The sequence below is a fragment of the Plasmodium gonderi genome, assembly GCF_002157705.1.
Source record: "Plasmodium gonderi DNA, contig: Chr14, whole genome shotgun sequence".
Lineage (NCBI taxonomy): Eukaryota > Apicomplexa > Aconoidasida > Haemosporida > Plasmodiidae > Plasmodium > Plasmodium gonderi.
The window spans coordinates 464,983-481,896 of record NW_021628939.1 but is presented as its reverse complement, the minus strand read 5'-3'; the positions used below and the strand labels follow the sequence as shown (position 1 = coordinate 481,896).

Here is a 16,914-nt window from a genome sequence, read left to right as displayed (position 1 = left end):
AGTACGACAAGCATGAAGAGAACAATTCCAAAAAGTCACTTCATTTTACTTTTAAAAAAAATATAGAAAAAATATAATTAACCGAGGAATCCCATTTTGTTGTGATGTTATATAATCTTTATTTTTGTTTTTTTTCTTTCATTTATATCCCTTTTTTGTGTTAAATTTTTTAAAGTTCTTTTTTGTCTACCCCACTTTTCAACCTTAATGTATTAGTTAACCTTTTGGAAGGCCACTTTGTGCATTGTTTATTGGTACGTATGTATGCATACATAAATTACTATTTAAAACTATTAAGGAACTTATTTCTTTTGATTGCCATCAGCACTATTCTATGTTAAAGTATTATTAATACCGTTGGCGCAACAGTATTGTGAAAAATAAGAAAACCCTTTTAACTCGTTAAGAATGAAACAATTGTCGTTCTTTTGTTTTTGACCCTGTTCTGATTATGTACCAAATAATTTGTTATTTTTTTTAAAAGTTTGCATGCATATATAAAAGTGATGGAAGACAGTGTATTAAATGAGCACATACAGCACTTTAAAGGTACAGGAAAACATCAGAAGATTCTCTTCAAATTGTTGCATTATATATATATCTGTGCATGTGTAATAGTTCATTTGTGTAAAAGTCATTAAGGCGTGCAAATTCTAGGAAAACCACACTTTTTTTTTTTTTTCTTTTTTTTTTTCCCGCCTTTGTCATTTTATTCCGTTTAATTCGTTTGGTATAAATAGCTAAAAGGAAGTTGCTACTATGTGTTACAAAGATTTATAAAGAACACATTAATAAATGAAATAAAATAAAGTAATATAAAAATGAAAAATGAAGAAAAATATATTAAATAAAAATTTTTTTGTTGAAGATAGTTTCGGAATAATTTTTAAAGAACAATTTTGCCCTTAAATATTTCACTTGGGCTACACATAATTTTAATATTAAAAGCACATGTGTCATCCACTATATACTTTAACAACTTTTATGTTTCTTCATTTTTCCGTATGCTAGTGTTGGAGAATATGCACCAAATGTTCAGGTGAAATTTTCTCCCCTAGTTGGAAAATTAATTAAGATGAAATTCTGAAAAAAAAAAAAAAAAAAAAAAAAAAAAAAAGAGAATATTACATCAACAGTTTTCTCCTTTTTGCAACTCTTTCAAGTGTGTTGCTTTTGATAAGCACATTTTTTAAAGAGCATGCAAATGAGGATCACTTCAGCGTGGAGCGCTCCTTTTAGTGAGTCAAGCATAAGAGCTACTTGACGCGAGCGTCAAAAAAAAGGAAGAAAAGGAAAAAAAGAAAAATACGACTTTCATGTGGCTGTCAAATTCGCATCATGCATATCTTTCCCCATTTGAATCTAGAAAGAAAAAAAAGAAAGAAAAAAAAAAAAAAAAAGGAAAAATAAACCATGCATATTACATTAAAAGTTTTTTGTTGCTTCATGATCTTGAAATATATTGGATACACTACCAGTTTTTTTGTAAGTAAGACACATGTTTTTCATCTTACTGTGATTAAGCAAGACAACAGACAAGAATACACTCAAAAGATATATACCAAGTACAAGTGTGCTCCTGTGAAAAAGAAAAAAATCTTTTTAAGGGGGAAGGATTCGGAAGAAATTGACCAAACGGACGAAACGGAAGCGACGGGTGACGGTGACTTGGGAACTCATATCTCGCAAATAGACAACACTGGGTTGAAGGAAGTTAAATTGGGGAAAATGAAAAAAAAAAAAAAAAAAAAAAAAAAAAAAATTAATTTGCTTAAATGTAAAACATGCAACAAGACATTAAAACCGAGTAGGAACAAAAACACAAATGCGAAATGCAAGAATGAGTGTATGAATCTTTGTGTTGATATATTTGTTCATATACTCGTGAAATGGTTAACCCATGTTGTACACATATTACCATAAGGAGATGTTGAATATTAATGACCTCCTTTTCCCTTGGTCCTATTCTTAGGAGTAAAGTTTTGTATTTACTGTGGCACGAATGTATCAGTGGAGAAAATTAAATTAAAAAAATATATAGAGGACATTTACTTGCCGCTCAGGTATGTGTCTTTTCTTGCACATGCATTTGCAAGGAAGGAATAAAAAAATACAAATGGAATAACAATGAGTAGTGATAAATTGGCTTGTACTCACGTCTTCATTTTTTTTTTTTTTTTTTTTTGTTGCAGAAAGGAGGAAGTAAGTGATAATACGTACAGGGTAGAGAAGGGCTTCTGGAATGACATTTTATCGGTAAAGCAAACAAGTTCAAATTTTATTTTTTCTTTGCTCAAAATTTGTTACCTTATTATTTTAGGAAAGTTTCACCATTTTTTTTTTTTTTTTTTTTTTTTTTTTTTTTCTAAAGAAACTAGGAAAACATGAGCTGCATGAATTAGGACCAAACAACTGGGAAAGTTTTTTAAAGTATATTTTTGTATCACAACCAAGTATACATATTAACGAAAAAACAGAATTAGAAAATGTTTTTGCATTTTTTTGCGAACCTTTTTTCGTATAAGTGTCTTATTTTTTTTTTTTTTTTTTCCTCAATTTTTTACCAATATCTTTATAGATACTTAAAATCAAAAAATTGTTCACCTAGGACGATGGCCTTATACCAATCCACGTATCAAGTAGGACAAAACTAGACTCACTCAAAGGATATATATATTGAAATATAAATGATGTCCTTCTCTTTTTTTTTTTTTTGTCATAATTAAATATATGTTTTTTAAAATAGCACGTCTCTACCTGGTTCTCTAATTTTTTTTACGTTTCTATATGCATGCAGCAATCACTGAAATATGCATTATATCGGGACTATCTAAAAAGCGTACACAATTTTCGTAAAATTAAGAAGAGCACGATTCCAAGAAGAAAGATTATTCCTTTGTCCCCAAAAGAAGTATGTAAAAAGGGTATCTTCCAATCTTTGGAAATAAATAAAATAAAATAAACAAAATGAGATGAGATGAAAGAGATGAAGCCAAAAAGATCATCGTTCAAGTATATTTGCACAAGTTCACCTTCACTCCACTATTCTTGCTCGTTCCAATAAATTTTTTCCTTTTCTCTCCACATGATTTTAAATTTTCTTATTACAGATAGAATTGCTGCTAAACAATAGTAGTGAGATGCACAGGGCAATATTTGCCTTAAGTATAGGTATTAGCACATTACAACACATTTATAAGTATTCCATTAGTGAAAACTATATTTTTTCGACATTTGTTTTTATAAAATCATATGATTTAACAAAATTTATAAAGGTATAGGATTACGTCCATCTGAAGTCTTACGAATTTTTTGGGAAGATATAAATTTTGAAAAAAAGGAAATTTTCATTAAAGGACAAAAAACAAAATATAGTAACACGGCAATTCCTATGACAAATTTTGCCTACAATGAATTGATGAAATGGTATTCCTACATTGTATATTTGTGTGCACATTTATACTATTAGTTATATTATAAGTCTTATATTTTTGACTATTTCAATATTTGTTTAATTGTTTTATTTTTGAAATAGGTGGGAGATAGAGAATAGGCCACTAAAGGGACTATGTTTTTACTCTGAGATTATAAAAAATAAATTTAATTACACAAACAAGAAGACTCAATTAAGTATGTTTTGTTTTAAAAAATATAAACAATATTGTCAAAAAAAAAAAAAAAAAAGAAGAAAAATAAAGAAAAAAAAAAAAAAAATGCATGTATTTTTCAAAATTCCTTATCCATTACACACACCCTTAAATGTTTACACATAGACATTATATATGTAACAAATAACATCTGGTCATTTATCTATTCATTATTCAATTTTATTTTTTATTTATTTCTGTTTTTACATTTTTACAGAAACGTTTAAAACAGCACTAAAGGGGGCAGCCAAACGGTAAGGAAATGTTTATCACATTTTTAATGTACAATGAAATGATATTATAATGCGTGCTTGTGTATTATGCACACATGGAATAACCACTATGTGCTGAATTTTTTCTTCAGAGCTGGACTGGAAATTAGTGAAGACGGAAAAAAAAGAAGAATATTCCCCTACCTTCTAAGGTAATAAAAAAAGGAGAAAAATTAAATAAAATAAATAAAAAAAAAAAAAAAAAAAAAAAAAAAAGATACAGTCTTTTTTTTGCCACAATTTCATTTAATCCTGATCAAATGTTTAAAATCTTTTGTTGCTACAATATTGATTCCACCTTTTATAGGCACTCATTTGCAACTATAGCTGCAACGTCAAATCCCCCTGTCCCTTTGCCTGTAGCACAAGTATGTTCTTACGTTTATTCAGTTGAGACCTTTGTATATATATGTACTTTAGTAAAACATAAATTTTTTTTTTTTTTTTTCTTTGGGGGGGGGGGGGGGGGGGGGAGGGAGAGCTCAATTTCCTCATATATACCAGACAATATAACTTTGAAATTTTTTCTGTGCAGGCAATTATGCGTCACTCCTCGTCAAAAATGTTATTAGACACATATACAAAAGCGGGAAATAACATAATCAGGGATGGCTTGGATAACTTCAAAATATAGGGGGATGTCTGATGGAAATTCCTGCATGCAAAGCGCGTTTGATTAAATTAGCATTTTTAAATTTGTTTTATTCCACGTGTATGTATATATATATATATATATATATATATATATATATATATATATATATATATATACACTCAAATGTACGTATATTGTTACCTACTAAACTAGTGAATTCCTAATTTTTTCGTCAATCTGTTCTTTTACATATACGAAAAAAAATTCTGTACATTCTCTGCCATAATGCAGAAGTTATGTAATTTTTATCATTTGTGTTTTTCTATTTTTGTATTTTCTTCTTCATCAACACCACATATATATATATATATATATATATATATATATATATATATATATAGTCATATTTGATTAAGAAATAATTTTTTTATGTCTGCATAAATTGTTATGCACTATTTTGTTATTTCACCTTGTTATTTCGTATTGCCACAACATAACATGTGTTGTGCTAAACCACTGTGTACTATATTATGGTATATACATTTTATCCCTGTTTTTTCCTACTTTTTCTTCTTCATCTTCTTTTTCCATTTTTTACCTTATGGCACACCCATATCGTAACACTTTATTTTATAAAACAGTTGAATAATATATATATTTTTTTTTTTTTTCTATCTTTCTATTTCGTATGAAACACAACCATTCGTATTCTTTTATGAACCCAAATGAAATGTTACCCATTTATAATGACAACTCTTAGTCACTAATATTTTTCATCGTGTGTTAGATTATAACCCTCCATTTTAATACAATTCTCATCCTTATCAATGATCTAATTTGCTTTATCAGCCCCATCGTTTTGGCTTTTCATATCATTTTGATTTTCTTCATTTTGGCATAAATTAGACTGCTGAAAAATATTGCCATCTACTTTGTTCTCCTCATCACTAGATGTTTCTTTTTCCCCTATTTTTATATCTTCCTCAGAGGAAATTTCCTCCATTTTTTCTACCTCTTCCGTTTTCTCTACTTCTTCGATTTTTTCTACCTCTTCCGTTTTCTCTACTTCTTCGATTTTTTCTACTTCTTCCATCTTTTCTACTTCCTCCATTTTTTCTACTTCTTCCGTTTTCTCTACTTCTTCCATTTTTTCTACTTCTTCCATTTTTTCTACTTCTTCCATTTTTTCTACCTCCTCCATTTTTTCTACTTCTTCCGTTTTCTCTACTTCCTCCATTTTTTTCTTCTCCCTATTCATTAAAACCAAAGTTCTCCTCCTGCTTCTATCGTTTCCTAAAACATCAATACCTGAAAGGTTTTGATTATTTTTGTCCAAAGAATTTTCCTCCGTTGAATTACACTTAAGTTTGCAATTCTTAGTAGCCATATGTTTAGGGTTATTTAATTCTTTTGAACCTGCCCTTTTGTGAATTTGGACATGTTGATTCCCCTTTTTTTTCTCATCATGTTCCTTTGATGTATTAAAAAAGGAATTGCTGAGAACATTGGATGCAATGTTAAATATGGAATTTAATTTTTCAGTTTCCATAAATAAATTATAAATATTACTTTTTGTTTGATCTTTTAAAAAATTGGAATTTTCATCCTTTTTTTTTTCTTTGTTGTTATTATTTATATGTTGTCCTACATCTTTACCATAATTTCTGTACGCATTTTCAGTATTGTTTGTATCTATTCTATGAAAATTTTTATCTTGCCCCAAATGTGTATCACTGCATGTTGTTTGATCTGAGACCTTTTGAGGTGTATTGTTAGGTAATGCATAACCATATGGAACATGCGTACCTGGAACCTCTTCAACAACATCAGGATCTACGTATGTTGTTCCATAACATGGTTTATGATGAACATTCTTTTCATTGTCGAAATTGTTGTAGTCCTCGGTTGATTCATTGGTTGTGTCATTGGTTGTTCCATCGGTTGTTCCATCGGTTGTGCGCTTAAGGGGGGCATAAATCGACGGTGTTGACTTTTTATTTTCAAAATTTTGGCTAAATTCTGTTTTTACATTATTCACAATATCTTTTATATGATTTTCTAAATTCTTATTCTCTTCATCTAATATTTTATTTTTGTATTTTAATAACTCCAAATTATCAGAAATAATTAACAAAGAATTCTGCAACTCTATAATCCGCCGAATGAGCTCCTTGTTGGAAATTTTTTCCAACTTGTCGTCATTTAGTGAGTTCATTTGTGGGAAAAAAAAAAAAAAAAAAAAAAAAAAAAGTTCCCCACTTCTGTTTGGTGCTCAATCAAGGGAGCCCTCGTAAATTAGGTCAACCACTTGAAGATTACACGTTCGCAAAAATTTAGTAATTACACATGTGAACAGTAAGAACATTATATCTTTACATTTAAAATACTTGCACCTCTGCATATATATGCATGCATATACATATATATATATATATATATATATATACACCGTAGTACTGCAATTTTCTATTTTGTAATTCATGAATAAGTCATTGAAGCCCCTTTATTCTGTACTAACATAAATTGGGGGGAGAAAAAAAAAAAAAAAAAAAAAAAAAAAAGGATAATACCTGAATTTTAAATGTTAGCATGAATATTATTTCAGTTAAATGTGAAAAAAAAAGTGTTTCCCATTAATGATATTTTTTCCTTCATTTACATATGTCAACATGTGAAAAAGCAATAAACGAATGAGTGAAAATACAAGCAATAGAGCCCAATGAATGTGCACGGCAGACTGCCCACACAAGTTGCAAACCTGCGTTGACCCTTTGCGCAGCACACGGGGGGATGCCTATCGAAAAGGCTGAAAAGGTTGAAAAGGTTGAAAAAGTTGAAAAGGCTGAAAAGGTTGAAAAGGTTGAAAAGGCTGAAAAAATTGGAACGGTTGAAAAAATAGAAATAGGGTAAAAAAAAAAATTCATCAAGCGAATAAAGTCAAAAAAATAAGACAAATCGTAACAAGTGCATAAGGGGGGGGGGGTGCAACAAGATAAAAAAAAAAAAAAAAAAAAAAAAAAAAAAAAAAAAACAGAAAACAAAACAAATATACATGTATATACGTGCCAACAAGTTTCCTTTTACGCGGTTCAGAAAAATGTGAAGAGAAAAATAGGGAAGCTGAGGATTGAGTTTCAGTGGAACAAGTGAACCTACAAGTGGATCTACCAGTGTGCATCACATATCGTCCTTACGTTACCCTCACAAACGGTCGCCACATCAGGTGCTCTGCCGATCGAGGGGAAGATAACCCAGTGCTTCTTTGGAGAATTCCCCTACTGAAACATGCACAATGGAAAAAATAAGAAATAGGAAGTTTCCTTTTGCACATTTGAACAAAAGACTTTACATAAGCAGTGCGGAAGAAATCGTGAAGACAACAAGCTGCAGAAACAAAAAAAACAAGTTCAAAAATATATATATGGATTTTTCACTAAATAAATATCTCAACATAAATAGTTTAAATGTAAACAAGTTCATTAAAACTCCAATACATTATCAAACATTTAAAGAACTTGTTGATACAATAAAAAGTGTGAGTAATGTGAGGCTGCAAAATATCCATTTGATACGAAAAATTGTGAATTCGTTGGAGATGTACTTAACAAATTATTTAAACAATTTAAGCAACATACAAAATTTAAACCATTTAACGGGTATAAATGTTTATAATGATATGCACTATTATGAAGATAATTTTTCCAATTTAGATGATAATGATGAAGATGAAAATAGTATAACTGCAAATAATGTGGTTACTGTTTTAGTTAGCTTGTATAAGCTAAAATATCGAAATGAAAAGTTTTTACAATTGTTAGAAAAGTATATATTTGTTAATAAAGAGAAGTTTAAATTTTCTCAAATTAATTTAATTCTGTATATTTATTCCTATTTTAATATAGTAAATAAAAAGTTCATAAATTGCCTACTTGTAACTATTTTAGACAATAAAAATATGCTAAATGCAGATAATATATTGAATATTTTCACTTCATTATTTTACTTAAATTGTAAAAATGAAAAAACGTTAGATCGTTTAGCGAATTACATCATTTCGAATAATTTACATTTCGATATCAATGTCATTATATTTCTTCTAAATAATTTGAAAAAATTAAACTATTCTAATACTTGTCTTGTTGAATACTTTCACGAACAAATAGTTCTAAAGTTAGGTTTCCTTTCTCCTCAGGCAGCACAAAGCAAAAATAACTCTGTTGATCCTTTTTTTTTGAAGAGGAAGATTCAAAATATTCTTGATGAAGAGAATAGTGAAAGTGGAAATATCCAATCGATTCTATGCAAGAACGATGTCATAGATAGTGCCCCTTCTAACTGTGTGTTTCTGCATTTGAAAGATGATAAGAACGAAGAGATAATATCAAAAGAATCATCCCGAAATTATGATAAAGAAAAAAATTACAACATGTGTGAAGAAGATATAAATAATACATACGGGTCAATACACAACAAATATATTGTGGAAAACAATTACGTAGATTATATTTACGAATATTATAATAAAAAAGATTTTGAAGATAGAAATAAAAGCAAAATAAATATCCTAATGGAAGTGCTCATATACTATAAATATTTTAAAGAAGATTTATTAAAAGTATTATATGAATATTTAATGAATAATTTAAAAACATATATTAGCCAGAACGACAATAACATGTGCTGCATTTTATCAAAAATGTATTCTTTTGAAATAAATAATTTTCCAAATATTATTATGCTCAATAAAAAGATGTTGCTAAGCATGTGTTATTATTATGTCCCTATTTATAAAAATACCAATATAATGATTTTTTTATATTTAAAATTGTTGCTTGAAAAGCATAATTACTTTAACATTTTTATTGATAATATAATAATAAAAAAAATACAAACAGATTTCCTAAATCTGAATCAAGATCAATTCTTAAATCAACTCAATGAGTGTAAACATTCTTATGTGATCAAATACTTATGTGACATTTCTTTGGTTTATTTCAACTTTTTCAATGTAAAATGTTTTAGCCATCATTCAATAAAGGAGGATATAAAATTACACATATCTGAAAATTTCGCACACCATCTTGCATCATCTTCTCCACCTTCATCAGTACCTGCACTGAACACCACACACATGGTTGAAGACAAAAATGTAGAAATCACATTCGAATTTAACGAAAAAAATGAATTATATACCTATGATAGGAAATTCTTATTACAACTTTTTTATTTTTATGTTGAAGTGAAGTACTACAAAGGGATATTTTTATTTCTAAAAAGTTTATTTTCTGGGATCAAAAATTTTAAGGAGTTTGATCCATACGTATACTACAAAATTAACAATTACTTTTATGATGATAGAATGGCTAATCATGGCCTCGATGTGCAAAAGTCTAACATATACATCAAATTAAATGCGTTAGAAGTTATACAAATATACGAATATTTCAAGAATGCCTTTGAGTCATATGAAGATTTTCTCTCCATACAACGTGATTTAATAAATGCAAATCACGAAAAAACCTTATATTATCAATTCTACGTACGTAGAAAGGGTGATACCAATGATTGCAAAATGGGGGTTACTACTATTATCCCACCTTCTGCTCAGGCGACGAAGAAAGTTAAACATTCCATTCAAGATGCAAATGAGAACCAAAATGGTCTAGTTAGCAAATATTTATTTACTCAATCGAGTGTTAACTACATTAGTAGAAATTGTTTTGGTGCTAAAGAGAAATGTGAATTGAATCCTAAACTTGGAAATTTCTTCGATAAGGGAAAGCAAAAAGAGAATATTCCTTTGGAGAAGAAGAAATGGAATGATGAATTAATAGGAAGCGAAGGGAGGAATGGTCATACAGGAGAGAACGAAAAAATTTGTTTCGAGAAAAGCATCTTCCACATAGACACCTACATATATAACGTTCTTAATAACACATTCTTATATACCCCAGTGGATTTGTTCGCTTTACACATTCACCACTTCAATTCTCAGAATATATTTTTTTTGCTACAGAACATTATTTTCAAATTAAACTACCTGAACATTAATTATTTATCCTTGGTAATTTCCAAAATTTTTTCCCGAATGTGCAAAGAAACTTGTCGTGAAACAAAAAAAAGATATTTTGTCTTTTTAGATTTCTTCCATGATTATCTATTGGGCGACGAAAGTGGTAGCCAAACATTTTCTTATCAGAAGAAGAGCACAGAAGGGATAAAAAGTTTCACATACTTAGAATGGAATGAGAAAAGATTGGTTATAAGTAGAATTTACGAAAAATGTATAACCAAATACAAAGACCAAGACAAGGTGAAAAAACGTATTGCATATATATTATGCAAAAATAAGGGTTATTCGAAGTACATAAATAATGACATAATTTTTGATGAAGAATTTCTGAATTTTTTTTTTCAACTTGTTTTGGAAAAGAAAACTCTTTTTCAATGTTCCTATTATAAAATGACGAATGAGTGTTTATTTTTCATACTTAAATCTTTACAAATGGGTAAGAAAAATGCAAAGTATATGCAGAGTGTCAACATAATAACAAACATATTTATGTTCAGGTATATTCATTATAAGCACCGTGATCAACTAAGTAGTGAGGAATTATCAAAAAAATGCACCTCTGAAAATTTGCAATTTTTGGATCCTTATATTATAGATATAGTGAATGCAGAAAGGGAATTGTGTCTAAATTTGAATTTATCCCTAAACAGGATGAATAAAAAGGATACTTCGAACAATCAGATCCCACAGAACGCGAGTAGAATGGATAATAATGTTTGGGATCGAAGATTTGAATATCAATACAACACCCACATTACAGACAAGAGTGCAAGGGAGAATATCACACAAAAGGGAGCAACGACCTTTGATCGAAGTTCAACCATTGGAAGTAACATAAATGAGGAATATGAAATGATGAAGAAAAGGAATACATTGAAAAGATTCATAAAGATATATTATACAATTGTTAAAGTTCGATATTTTCATGAAATGCCTATAAATAAACATATATTTCGTGAATTGTGCTTAAACACAGATTATATCGATAATAGCATCTTTTTGAATTTGCTTTTTTTTATACATAAATACAAATTTGAAGAAATGAAATATATATTAATGCTGCAGAAAAAATGCTTACTATATAAAGACTTATATTATACGCATTCGAATTGTAGGGTCGTAGAATTTCTTTGTAAAAAATTAAAAATAAATTTGGAAGAAAATGTCAGGACTACTCCAACTAAGCAAACATCGTACGACTATGAAAATGTGTAGTACAAAAAAAAAAAAAAAAAAAAATCTAAATAAAAGAAAAAAGGGGAATAGGGGAAGGAGATGCACATGCAGCCAAAAAAAAAAAAAAAAAAAAAAAAAAAAAAAAAAAAAAAAAAAAAAAAAAAAAAAAAATCTAAAAAAAAAAAAAAAGGGGAAAAGGGGAAGGAGATGCACATGCAGCCAAAAAAAAAAAAAAAAAAAAAAAAACAAATAAATAAACAAACAAGCAATAAATAAAGAAGCAATATATAAATAACAGCTACGTAAATAAATGTTTGTATATTAGCGTCTATAAAAAAAGGGGACATATATATTTGGGAAAATAAAAAAAATATACTTCTCCATCCTTAAGCCCAAGTTGTTCAAAAAGTTAAAATACCCAAACGGATGATATTAACATGAAAATTTTGCGTGTTTCGGAAAAGTGGACAATTTTTTTATTTATTTTTTTTGCTAGTCGTGTACTGCCATTCTTTTAGGTAATTTTGCGTTTGTTTTTGTGTGTCCGGCATTTTAGAACTCTCACACATTTTTGTCATGTAAATTAGGGTTCGGTTAATTTCGTGTAGTGACATCTTGAAAGTTGATTTTTTTTTTTTTTTTTCTTTTTTTGTTTCAGTTCAAATGTTCATCACCACTGTGCCATAACACCCCATGCTGTGCATATATATATATATACATGAATACCTACATGATTTTTTTTTTTTTTTTTTTTTTTTTTTTTGGAACACACCTACGAGTTGACCCCTCACCGCATGCATAAAAATACAGTGTTCTTTTTGTTTTGAGCAATCGCGATGCTTTTTCAGTCTTGTGGTGTTGAAAACTTCTATTTTTTTATATTTATTCTCCTTTTCTTTTTCTCGTAAATTTATGAACATGTAAAACACGCATTATTTGTATCAAGTGGTTTGGGGTGTTCCCATTGTTATGTTTTTTATCATGCACTTTTTTTTCTTTTTTTTTTTTTTGTATTTTGCTTGAAAGTATTTAAAAAACAAATTATAGTTTTTTTTTTCCCTTTATAAACCACACATTTCTGCGTAATTTTGTGTGTATATATACTCGCAGACATATATCTGCTTGTCGTCGTTTGAACGAATAAACATAGAGGTAGATCAACACACAAGTTAGTACACAAATGAGTAAGTAAACAAAAACGTAAATACAAAGTGTATATTGGAAAACACACATTTGGGGTATTACATTTTCTGCGTTTTGGCACAAATCCCAGGTGTACATGAACTTACCCATTTATATATAGAGAAATATAAGTATATATATATATATATATATATATATATATGTACATGGCCAAAAATGCTCAGCACCAAGGCAGAAATAATTCTTTAAAGTGTTTTCCCTGTATATTTCATATTATTTTATTCAGCTATTTATATCTATTATAAACTGCATCCCTTTTTGCTTCTACAAAACTTTCACACGAACATTATTTAGCAAAAAAAAGGTGTCGAAAAAGTGGAGAAAATGCTTAGAAAGAGTTAGAAATATGTTTTTTTGTTTTTTTTTTTTTTTTTTTTCACCAAAGTTACATATTTATTGCTCACATTGGGTACGTAGGTGAAGAAATCCAACGTAGAATTTGAAATTAAGGGTATGTAATACGAAATCCTACAGGGATCTTGCGCATGCATGTATTTTGTTTTCGTGTATATACATATCTATTGGTATAATTTTTTTTTTTTTTTCTCCATTTCTGTGAAGCATATCCTATTTTCTGAGCCATCATCATGATTTGAGGTTGAACTTCCTACCGATTTTCCAATTTCCGCATATGTCATCTTGTTTCCCCGTGATAACAAGAGTTTAGAATTAGAACCATATCCTTGTGACAAATTTTTATAAGAAGAATGGTAAAGTCCTGAAAGGTGAATCAGAAGTACAACCCCCATCGTCCCATTAAAGAACACATACGTACGCACGCATACACACACACACACACACACAGAAAGTGAGGAAGAGAGAAAGAGAGATATCTCATCGTACTTTTGACTATTAAGAAAACTTAAATTTTGTAAGAAATGAACGAAGATGGGTTGAATAATTTAATCATAGAAGATATAATAAGAAAAAATATTGAAGAAAAGAAAGAAATTGTTGGTAAAATAATAAAATTTAGAGATAGGATACCTTTAGTAGAGTATAAAAAGAAGGATGATGAAATGTACATATGTTCCAAGTACTATTTTATAAACAATATATATATTAAGGTGAACAAAGAAAATGATAAAATTAAACTGAATTTTGTAAATAATAAAGATAACGATGAGAAGGAAGATTCAAATTTTTTTCATACAAAAAGAAGCATGGTGGGTGAAATGTTGAATGTAGATGAATGCTCTAACAAGCTACATACAGAATCATCCAATGACAACATGCATGTATATACATACAATGATGAGATATATGAAGGAGATTACACAGATATATTAAATACAGAACTAGATAATGATATAATAAACGATGAATTTGAAAGCGAAATGCAGAATACAGAATTATGTAGTCAAATGCTGAATACACAATTGGATAGCGAGATGCTGAATACTGAATTATACAACCAGATGCCAAACACAGATTTCGAAAACTTGGTTCTTACTAAATTCAGGGAAAGGAAATTAATTATTATTTTAAGTGGAACCTCAGGGGGAGGCAAGAGCACCTTAAGTTGTTTATTGGGACTTTTTTTGAACATTAGACGAATTCTGTCAACAGATGTCATACGAGAAGTTTTAAGAAAGTATGAAATAAAGGATGATAAGTTTCTTAAATTTTCAACCTACGAATCTTGGAAATTGAATGGAAGTGAAGATGAAGAAACAGATAAATATGCGAAACCAGGTGAGGCGTGCAGCTGCAAGAAAAATCCAGAGATAAATAATGGTGATATCCATAAAAGAGAAGGTTGTAATGTATGCAAACAATATAACCCAGAAAATACGTACCCTGAAATGAAGAAAACAGAAAATATGGAAAAAATGCTGCAGAGGTGTATCGAAAATTACTCAAAACAATGTGAATTATTGTTCAATTATATTGATGACATAATTAATGATCATATAACAAGTAAAGAATCAATTATCATTGAAGGGGTGCATGTAAACGCAGATATGATAAGTAAATTGAGCAAAAAATATCCAAATAATATTATCTATTTTTTAGTATATATTAATGATAGGGAGACAAGTATTCGTAGATTTTCAAGCAGATCTACACATTCTAATAAGGAAGAAAATAAGTATATAAAAAATATTAATTATATTAATCATATACAGAAGTATTTATTAGATGAGACCAAATATTTACATCCATCCATCAACTATATTGAAAATATAGACATATATAATTCATTAGAGAAGGTCCTCAGAATAATTTATTCATTCGGTTAATTTTTTTTTTTTTTTTTTTTTTTTCATCGTGGAAGAGGGGTACCTGTGCTTATTCGTTAACATAAGAGTAAAATAAAAAAAAATAAAAATAATAAAATAATAAAATATATTTGTATTCATCATATTACTCTCGTCCGCATTTGTGTTTCTCTCCCTTTTTCACAAGTTTTCTTACAAGTGCCCATCAATTGATGGTATCCCCTCGTCTACACGATTTGTCATATGGACACTTCCTTACCTTGTTTAGTTCTTTAGTTCATATTTAGTCATGCATTTGAGTATTTTTTGTTTATTCATTTGATAAATCATCTAAATAGGAATTACTTATTTATTTACGTATGTATTTATTTGCTTATCTATTTTATTATTCCCTATTTATTTATTTTTTTTTTTAAGTGCACCCATTACCGTCCCCTCCTCCCTTCCATTTATTCGTCTAAACAATTTCTACAATTATAACGAAGTACCATTTCTTATTTTTTATTCCAATTCATTTTCTGTTATCATTATTATAGGCAACTATACTTTTTTTTTAATTCACCCAGCAGTTTTTTAGTTCATACAAAAAAAAAATATATATATATATATATATATGATAAAATAACAATAATAATAAACAAAGTGTGCACTAATTAATCTTGTAGATTATTTGCATGGTACTTTTTACTTTTGTATTCACATTTTTCTTTTTTTTTTTAAAGTGATATGTAATAATGTATTATTTGCATACTGATTAAAGCTCCCTGTTTCACATTTTTCTTTTTTTTTTTTTTTTTTTTTTTTTTTTGACATACAAAAAAATATATATATACCATTCTGGAGAAGGGGAAAAATGCACAATAAATTCGAAATGTTGCTTAAGGCAAATTAAAAATGGGTAAAGGTTTATTTCATTTTATTTTTTTTTATGTGAACAATAGATGATGTATATATATTATATATATATATATATATATATATATATATATATATATATATATATATATATATATATATATATATATAAGTCTTTCAAAATTAAAGAAAAAGGCATATATATGCATGCATGTACACATGCATATACATATTTAGTTCTTTTTTCTCGCATCTTTTTTTATGTAGCTTCTGCACATTTAGAATAATTATTTTTCGCAAAATCTGCTTGAATATATTATATCCCCTATGTTATTGTTTACCCATATACATTAGTCATAAATTAAACAAGACCTTCCTTCCCCCAAGGTAGTAGAAAATTAAATTCAGGAACTTTTTTGTGTCCATGCGAGAATTTTTGAAGTGTATATATGCACTGGGAATATTTTCTCTTTAGGAGAATTACATATAGCATTTTTTACGTGTAAAAAAAAAATCTACATTTAAGTAAAAGTTATGTAATGAGATATGGATGTAACGCATCAGGGGAAGTCATATTTACTGTAATCTTTTCAATTATTTTCATTTCCTATTTGGAATTTTTTTTTTTATGTTTTTTTGTTTTTTGGTCGTTAGACTTGTCATCTCTTAGTTATCCTAATTAGTGTATCTTTTCAATAAGTTTAGTAGAACTTAAAATTATTCACATGTTATTTTATTTTATTTTTTTTTTTTCCCATCACGGTAGCAAAATTTGTACATTAACATTTGCAGCAAATTGAAATTCTTTTCGAACTAGTGTAATAACCTTTGCTTTGTTTGCATTGGAACGGAATTTTTCATTCCCCTTTTT

General features: G+C 28.4%; 4 protein-coding genes across 4 annotated transcripts; 3 read left to right on the top strand and 1 right to left on the bottom strand.

Annotated features, from left to right (window-relative positions):
• Positions 1–1,413: 1,413 nt before the first annotated feature.
• On the top strand, positions 1,414–4,553 carry PGO_140900 (tyrosine recombinase; the record flags this gene model as incomplete). Its single annotated transcript, XM_028690084.1, has 13 exons — positions 1,414–1,807; positions 1,973–2,063; positions 2,193–2,256; positions 2,372–2,430; positions 2,579–2,639; positions 2,798–2,911; positions 3,111–3,171; positions 3,276–3,426; positions 3,536–3,630; positions 3,865–3,901; positions 4,012–4,071; positions 4,227–4,287; positions 4,455–4,553. The coding sequence occupies 13 exons, from the start codon at positions 1,414–1,416 to the stop codon at positions 4,551–4,553; spliced, it is 1,347 nt and encodes a 448-aa protein (XP_028545885.1).
• A 793-nt stretch (positions 4,554–5,346) lies between these two features.
• On the bottom strand, positions 5,347–6,729 carry PGO_140890 (hypothetical protein; the record flags this gene model as incomplete). Its single annotated transcript, XM_028690083.1, has 1 exon — positions 5,347–6,729. One exon carries the CDS (start codon positions 6,727–6,729, stop codon positions 5,347–5,349), a length of 1,383 nt encoding a protein of 460 aa, XP_028545884.1.
• Positions 6,730–7,806: 1,077 nt separating this feature from the next.
• Positions 7,807–11,802, top strand: PGO_140880 (hypothetical protein, conserved; the record flags this gene model as incomplete). The annotated part of the gene is made up of 1 exon (XM_028690082.1): positions 7,807–11,802. The coding sequence occupies one exon, from the start codon at positions 7,807–7,809 to the stop codon at positions 11,800–11,802; it is 3,996 nt and encodes a 1,331-aa protein (XP_028545883.1).
• A 2,042-nt stretch (positions 11,803–13,844) lies between these two features.
• PGO_140870 (hypothetical protein, conserved) lies at positions 13,845–15,209 on the top strand (the record flags this gene model as incomplete). The annotated part of the gene is made up of 1 exon (XM_028690081.1): positions 13,845–15,209. One exon carries the CDS (start codon positions 13,845–13,847, stop codon positions 15,207–15,209), a length of 1,365 nt encoding a protein of 454 aa, XP_028545882.1.
• Positions 15,210–16,914: the final 1,705 nt, after the last annotated feature.